The following is an 8,295-nucleotide window of genomic DNA, read 5'->3' on the forward strand; positions in this document are numbered from 1 at the left end:
CTATGTTTCCATACATTATTTATGTATACCTGCAAATACAGGGTTTGTATGTCTTGTTCAGTTGATTAATACCTGCTGTTTCCATGTATTTATTTGATCTATACCTGCAATGCTACATTTCATATATTATTATTGTATACCTGCAAATACAGGATTTGTATGTCTGATTCTGTTTATTTGATATATACCTTCAGTGCTGAGATCACAAGTGAATTTCAATTGATCTATACATGCAAAGCTGGGTTTGTGTGTTAATGTGTTGATCTATACCTGCTATCGGCAGCAGGGTCTAATATTTATATATATATTTATATATATATATCGGCAGCAGGGACTAATATTAATATATGTATTGGCAACTGGGGCTAATATTAATATATATGGGCAGCAGGGGCTAATATATATATATATCAGCAGCAGGATCTAATATTTATATATATCAGCAGCAGGATCTAATATTAGGCCCTGAAATCATTTAGTGCAAAAGTTAAGGTATTGTGTTGTTTAAAGGATTTCAAGGATTAGTCGTACTAAATTGTGGCTTCAGGCTTCCCATGTTGAATGATCAAGTATTGTATTGCCCAATAACAAAAGTATCATTCCATAGCACATTACTTTTGGCAATATATATATATATATATATATATATATATATATATATATATATATATGTGTGTGTTTTTTCAGTGGTATGATTTAATGGTGGAAATTATTAATGCCCCCCCAGTTTGACTGTGGTATCTTGTGTGCCCCCCTTATATATTGTTTCTAGAGTCGCCACTGATCTAATCTATCTATCTACTCAGTTTATGGAGCAAAATCATAACTGCTCATGGCAATAGATCATAGAGGATCCAAGATGTATTGTGTATATTTTGTCAAGAGCTAACCTCCGAGAAGAGCAAGGGGCCTCAGCTGTGACTCAACGGACTTCATTTGTAATGGAGGTCTTAATAAGTCTTTATTTTTTATTTGTTAACAGAAGAAGATAGCTGCGTACAGTAAGATGCAAGAAGCAATAGAGATGATTCTCCCAACAAAGCAGGAAGAAGATGAAAAGGAGCAACCAGCGGAGATGGAATACCTGAATTCTCGCTGTGTCCTCTTTACGTATTTTCAGGGAGACATTGGAGCTGTTGTAGATGAACATTTCTCAAGGGCGTTGAGCCAGATCAGCTCCTTCAACCCAGACAACGCATCCACAAAATGCAAACCTGGGGCAACGAGAGGTAAAAATAAGATGCTATCCTTACTGAACGATTCCTTGCTTTGGTCTTCAAATTAATTATTTAATTAAAATTTTTACATTGCAAAAAATGTTTTTTGTTTTTTTTTTAATTCGCGCCATACAATTACTAATACACTCGCACCTTTCAAGTTCATTTGAAAGCTTTGGTGTTGTTGCACATCCCATTACTTGTGACGCCTGTGAATGTAAAATAAATGTGAATAAATATATCATATATTAATATATTTTAACAAGAAATGGGTTTTACCCTGTGAGCTCTAACCATTTTCTAGCTAACTACTAACAGCTAACTTTACTTCAGGCCTCAAACATGGTTCCCATGGGGCACTTCCCTTAAAATCACTGACATTTTGGTTATAATTAGAAAAATAAGTACGATCGGCCCCAACAAGGAGAGAATATTTTAGCAAGCAGTAGACAAATTTGTCTGTTCTTGAATATTTTACTTCCCCCATCTTCTAACTTGCCTATAAAAGGCATTGTTGTTGTTTAATATTTCTCTGAATCTGTTCTAGCATCACATTCATAGCATATGTTTCATTAAATTGAACTTGTCATGTCTTAGTGATTGGACATATAAAGCTACGCATAAGACGTTTCATCCTTTATAGTTGTCAGTGTACATAATAATGTAATAACCCAAGCAATCTGTTATGGACGTGTGGAATAAATCCTGGTTTCTTTTAAAGAGATGCTCATGATCCCAGGCAGACTTTTTACCAAATAATGCAAATTAAAGTACTTTGTAAGGTTTTTACATTAAACCTGTAAGGAAAAAAAACTTTTAGTAGAAGCTGCAGCTCCAGGGTTGCAGTGCCCTGCCTGCATCATGGTCAGAAGCTTCACCCCATAAATTGGCTGCTTGAACAAATTTCCTCCACGACAAATAGCCTGGGGGTGGGGAATAGAGAAATGCATATAAGAGGATTCTGCAGAACCCCTCCATGCATTCGCAAGGAAGGACATCATGAAAATTTAAAGGGGCCACTCAATTATCATATACATTAAAGTGTTAAGAGTGTCTCTTTACAGAGAACCTGTTCGAGGCTAAAGTGCACACGGGACATCAGTGGGCAAGCAGGGACGTCACTGTGACAAGCCAAAGTCGGTTGAACTTGAGTTGACTCGAGTGGAAACATCAAGAATTCCTTGAATTCCTGAGAAACACACATTAGTATCCTTAACAGGGTAGATATTGTCCCAATGCCTTCAAAGCTAATATTTATATCTTTTATATTTTACAGAGAACCAATCAGTATCATGCCAAAGGACTAGTTTTCCCCCACCGCTATGGACAACAACTTCTGCATGTTTGAGTGGTGTTCATTCAGACTTTCCACCAGCAGCCACTGGCACATTCCCATCAGCAGACCCTAACAGCTGGCATGGAGACAGCTTGCATCAAACTGTACAGCCTCCACCATCTGCCGTATCAGAAACGTGGCATTATCCACTGGGTTCACAGACAAGCTCACCTTATACGCATATGCATGATGTCTACATGTACCACCATCATGCTCACCCACACATGCACCACCATCACCGCCATCACCATCCTAGTTCCCACCTAGACCCACGATATGGACCGCTTCTAATGCCCTCCATGCGCACAGCCAGGATCTCCCCTGCACAGTGTGAGACAACAAAAACTGATGCCACTGTTGCCACTACTGCTACCTCGGCATGGCCTGGCGCATTTCATGGAACTGTGGATATTGTTCCAGGTTTTGGCTTTGATTCAGGTAAGAACCTTTCATTTTGAGTCTGTCCTTGTATAACAGCCTCCAATCTGGATTCCTCGGGTTTTGTAATGTGTTGTGTGTGGTCTGTATTCACACTCTAGCATACCTCTCCGGTACTGATTAGAACCAGATTTTGTTTGGAGGAGCATAATGTTAAAGGAAAAATGTGTAGAAACACCTATTTTTTCCCCCCAATAAACTGTGAGTTGCAAGTTAGTTGAAAGATTTTTTTCATTGATTTAATTACACAAAGCCAACTTGGTCCTACATACAAGAGAAAGTCATAGTTTAGTGAACAAAATCACGTCTGCTTTTATAATGTAGAGAAATATGGATGGCTAGGTTGATGGATTCAAGGATGGATGGATAGATAGACAGACAAATACATAGGTATAGATAGTCACAAACAAACGGAATGTTTGATTATCATGAAAGTCAACTTTATGCAATTAATTATAGTTCTATGTAAAATAGGCGGAATAAATCTCATAAAATATAAGCTGCCCACATTAATTTTTATTTGGGTTCAGTAGAGTTGTAAACTGTGAAATACTGGTGTGTGAGGTACAGTGTAAACCTATAGTGTAAGAGAAATAAAATAACATAGGATATCATTATTTTGTGTGTGTTTTTCGCAGAGTAGACAGCATTTAGTTTATTGTGCTGTAAAGCACATTGTAAAATGAGCAGAAACGTAAAACCTGGATTATTTGCTGGAAAACATGGGCTTTACAAGTACATAACATCCCACTATGTTAGTACTCCTGAAACAGGCTCCATCTGGTACTGTAAGGTGTGATGAATTAAACTTTCAATGTATTCTAAATATTTAATTTTTTTTTGGGGGGGGGGGTGCTTGCACATAAAAGTATATTAGCAACCTGATTATTAATTAATGCCATACATTACAAAATGAAAGCGACAATACAGTCATCATAGGCACTTGAATGAGGGTGCTGAATCCACCATATGCATTTGCCCTCCTCCATGCTATTTTCCATACAGAAACCTCTTCCATGTGATACAGTTGCCACCAGTCAGCTCCATCACTGAATGGTGAACTTCGATTAGATAACTGTGTAGATTGGTAACAGTTCCAGCAAAGTGGACCGGCCTTGATAGATACAACTCCATAAGTCAATTATTTGTATGCCTTTTCATAATACACAGTCTAGCAGCTCAGATCTTTGACTGTAGATCATGTTGGCAAATGGTTCTCAAATCATTCACCAAGAACGATTAAAGGCCTTGAGTTCATATACCCAGGAACATAGTACATATTCATGAATGTTTCATCCTCACAAGATTTGTAGTCCCACAGAAGCTGAAGTAACCACCACTTGGCCACCTTGGTTCTTGAGTATGGCTGATAACGCCACAGTAGTGCTTAATTCTTTAGTTGTTCCATTATGTGGTGTTCTGAGATGTTCTTTGAGAAAAGACAACTATACTACAAAGAAGCCGTCTTGGTTACAATTATAATTAAATGAGTTGTGGCTATATTCCCATGTAAGCTCTTATTAGTCCATTAGAGTGATTTACAAAGCAGATAAGTGGTTTGTTGCAGAAAAAGTATCATTCTGGCATGCGGTGAGTTTTGTGATCTTAGTTTTGTGAAGTACTTTGTTATGACTAACCAGCAAAAGACGGCATTATACTCTTGTGTCTTCATTATGGAACAGAGAGAAAAAGGAAATCTAGCACTATCTTGGTTTCTGAGGTAGAGAAAAGCCTCTAGTTTGATTGCTAACTTTCTTCATCAAATCTCGTACAGAAACATAAGTGTAAGCAACCCTACGTGCAATATGAAACAATCTTATAAAGTCATAACGCACACATCTTCATTGTGAAAGACAACTCCGTAAACCTCTGCTGCAACCAAGGCTTGGATGGCCATGCATAATATATGATTTTAGATATCTTACCAAATGAACTATACATTATGCAAGGTCAGTTGAGCCCTTTTGCCGCAGAAACTTGCCAAGGATGGTTCTTCATAATGAATGAAGTTGAAACCACAGCTACTGCCAAATCACACTTTAGTAAATACACCACAAATGGGTAGCTACAAGAAGAATTAGCAGGAGTGTTGGAACTTTAGCTCACAAACATCTCCATGTATTGTGAAGGTCCATCCCTGACAAGTTCTGTCTTCAAAAAGGGCTGAGCAGGCCCAATTGTGTTGCGGACGGGCCGGAGTGTGCCATATTGGTCCTGAGTACCATAGTCCCAGGCTGGCCAAAAGCTTAAAACCCAAGATCATAGCAGTTACAGTCCCAACAAAACTACAGACTTTCCTGTTTCTGTTCATATAAGATAATCGCTGCCACTTTGTTGATGTCATCCACAATGCCAACTGATTTATTATTTTTTATATGCAGATCTCATATTACTTCTTTAAGTTGAATTTGGCACTTGGTTCACTTTAGGGTTTATTTTTCTTTCATTCAGACTTAGGGAGGCCCTACACATATAGAACCACACACTGAAAAACTATGAAGAAACAAGCTATGGATGAGGTATAAACATGAAACTGGTTTTCAAAATAAGCAAGGCCAGGGGAGAAGAAACCCCATCAGTATTGTGGTTTAGTCAAATTACCCACTTACAGAGAGATTTGCTGAGCGCTGCATTTAGGTTTTAGCACCTCGTGAAACTTACATTCGGTTATAATTACAGCCTGCGAGATGTCTCTCAACAGAGAAACGTAAACATAATGGAGCACAAATTTTAAGCAGGTTATGGCCGTGAACCAGTTATGGTCACATATAACTCGGCACCTTAAAAAAAAAAACCAAAACCAAACGGAGATATCATTTTGTCATTCAGTTTTCCATAATGTTGCCGTTCCACAAAACATTAACTGCACTCTTAAGTATGTTCAGCAAACAAACCTTAGCAGATCTGTCATTCTATTATTTCCCCTGTGTGTTTAATCACATCAAAACTCAAAACATCCTAAAAACTTTTAAGAAACACTTAATATAGTGTCACGTGACAATTGTGTTCCTGGAAAATATATGAAAAAAAATATAAGAAAAGAAATAGAAAAAAGAAAATTAATTTTTTTATTATTATTTTAATTATTTTATTTTACCAGTAAGAATGTCAGCAAGGATCAAAAGATGGCAAGTAAAATACTATATATATAATGGTATCACACTCACAGGACTGGCCATGTGGCACACTGGGCAAATTGGCGTACAGTACTCATCCAATTTGCCGCTCCAGCCAGCGGCTGGATATGGTACATGAGCATGAAAAACATATTTTAATAATATATCACCAATAGACAACAGACATGCTTTATGTTTACTATTTTCTGAACCTGAGACTATTTGTGGCTAATATTAAGGATTGGGATCTTTAGTTACAAGGCGACTAGATATGGACTATATTAAGAAGATATTTTCATATATGATTACTTAAAGTTCTTTAAAAAATTTAGCCATACCATTATGTCATCGAGGATTTCTGAAAGTACTTGTCTAGACTGATATTTCTGAATAGTTTACGTGGTGTACAACATGTATTTTAATCATTTCTCTTTCTTATGCTTTAGGTATTCAGCATCAGGATAAAGGAAAGGATTCTCCGTGGTTCTGAACGCCTCTTTACTTGGAAGTCCATCGTACTGTTCTACAAAGACATCTTGGCATTTCTTGCCACATTCAATAAAAAATAACCATGACTTCTTTTTCGTATTTACAGAACCCATTTTGCCCAGAAGTTCTTATAAAATAATGAGCCTCCTTCAATGATTCACCATCGTCCATAGAATCAAAATTTCCATGAGAGCACTCTTTCTTGGTTTTCTTCATCCTTTAAGAGACATCATCCCCTTCCCTCCTTTATGTATCTACTTTTGTAGAACTACCAAATGTTTTGTATGTTTGTTTTTTTTTTATTTGTGAAGCCACATGGAGCTGTTTGAAGAGGACTTATTTTTTAAAAAAATATTTGTAAAATCTTAAATGTTCTGTTTCAAGAACCATGTCTCAGCGAAGTACTGGCAAACCAAATTTTTGTAAAAGAGATCTGATTATTTTTAAATGTCTGTGAAGTGATTTGTTGTCCTATTGAGTCATATATTTTTTACTGATACCTTAGTAGTAAATTTAAAGGGAGATGTCCCACCCAGATCTCTTGCTGAAAAGAATATTAATTTTTTTACCAGATGAAACCTGCAACTCGTGTCATTTAAAAAAGGTTGAACATGAAAGAGTGAGTATTTTCTTACAGAATAAATTAAATGTCACTATGTTTACTTCTCGAGAAGTTTATGAAAGTGGACCAAATGTGAACATAAATGTGAAGGATTTTTGAACCAAATTGATGAAGAATTGGTAATAAAGCCAGTTATATTTGATCATTGTTGGTGTTTTTTTCAACGGTTGATGGTTTACTAGGTGACAAAAGGCTCAATAAATAATGTAGTTGAGATGCAAATTCAAACTGGGCATCTGACGTAGACTGATTTTAAAATGATAATATATAATAACGCAATAAAAATACATGTGACATTTTTAGTTTGTCGTGAAGGGTGTTCCAGATAACCATTCCGGGCATATCCACATTGATATCATGGTATAGTTCAAGAGGGTGGTTAACTCAGCAGTAGTGACTGAAAATCATTTAAAAAACCATATTGGATAAAACCAGGTCAGAGGCAATCAATCGCTAACCTGATTATAAACCATTTTCAGAGCGGTTGCTAAATCGACAATCACAAGAGCAAAAAGCTTTGGACTAACCCTAAGACAGTAACATTGGTAAAAGATCAGCAATTATTTTTCCTGTCTCGTCTGCCGTAACCCTGATGCGTCCCAGCATGTAACTGACCCCTCTCTTCCTAATTGACTACTATGTTACGCATTATTATTTCCACTGAAGGCTAACTAACGTATAAACAGCACAGAAACTCTTTAGGAGGCTTTCTACTGCACAAAACTACCAATGGCTTCTTTTGTGTCATGTTACTGTGCCAGCATTCCTGGCAAAATTGCACATGACTAAATCATTTTTCAGGGAAAAGTCCAAAGTACATGGAAATACGATATATTTTGGTTCACGGATTTTTGGTATGTAAATGACTTAACAAGTTGTAAACATGAGCTATGCCTCAATGACAGCTGGGTTTTCAGAATATGTGGAATGCATTTGGAGCCTGGTTAGAGAAAATCTCTCGAGGGATGTTCCACAGCCAGTGACACCCTGTCTCAAGGGCAGTTTTTAATAAGAGAATTTAAAGGTACAGTCTATTGTCCCTCACACCCCCTCTAAAGAAAAATGCTTATTAATGTT

General features: G+C 36.9%; 1 protein-coding gene across 1 annotated transcript; it reads left to right on the forward strand.

The window, feature by feature from the left end:
* The first annotated feature begins 1,006 nt into the window (after positions 1-1,006).
* LOC149285311 (transcription cofactor vestigial-like protein 3) lies at positions 1,007-6,597 on the forward strand. The gene is made up of 3 exons (XM_089495541.1): positions 1,007-1,229; positions 2,494-2,991; positions 6,554-6,597. The coding sequence occupies exons 1-3, from the start codon at positions 1,007-1,009 to the stop codon at positions 6,595-6,597; spliced, it is 765 nt and encodes a 254-aa protein (XP_089351667.1).
* Positions 6,598-8,295: the final 1,698 nt, after the last annotated feature.

This window comes from Sceloporus occidentalis, unplaced genomic scaffold (assembly GCF_023333645.1).
Source record: "Sceloporus occidentalis isolate IW3139 unplaced genomic scaffold, rSceOcc1.0.p SCAF_81, whole genome shotgun sequence".
NCBI lineage: Eukaryota > Metazoa > Chordata > Lepidosauria > Squamata > Phrynosomatidae > Sceloporus > Sceloporus occidentalis.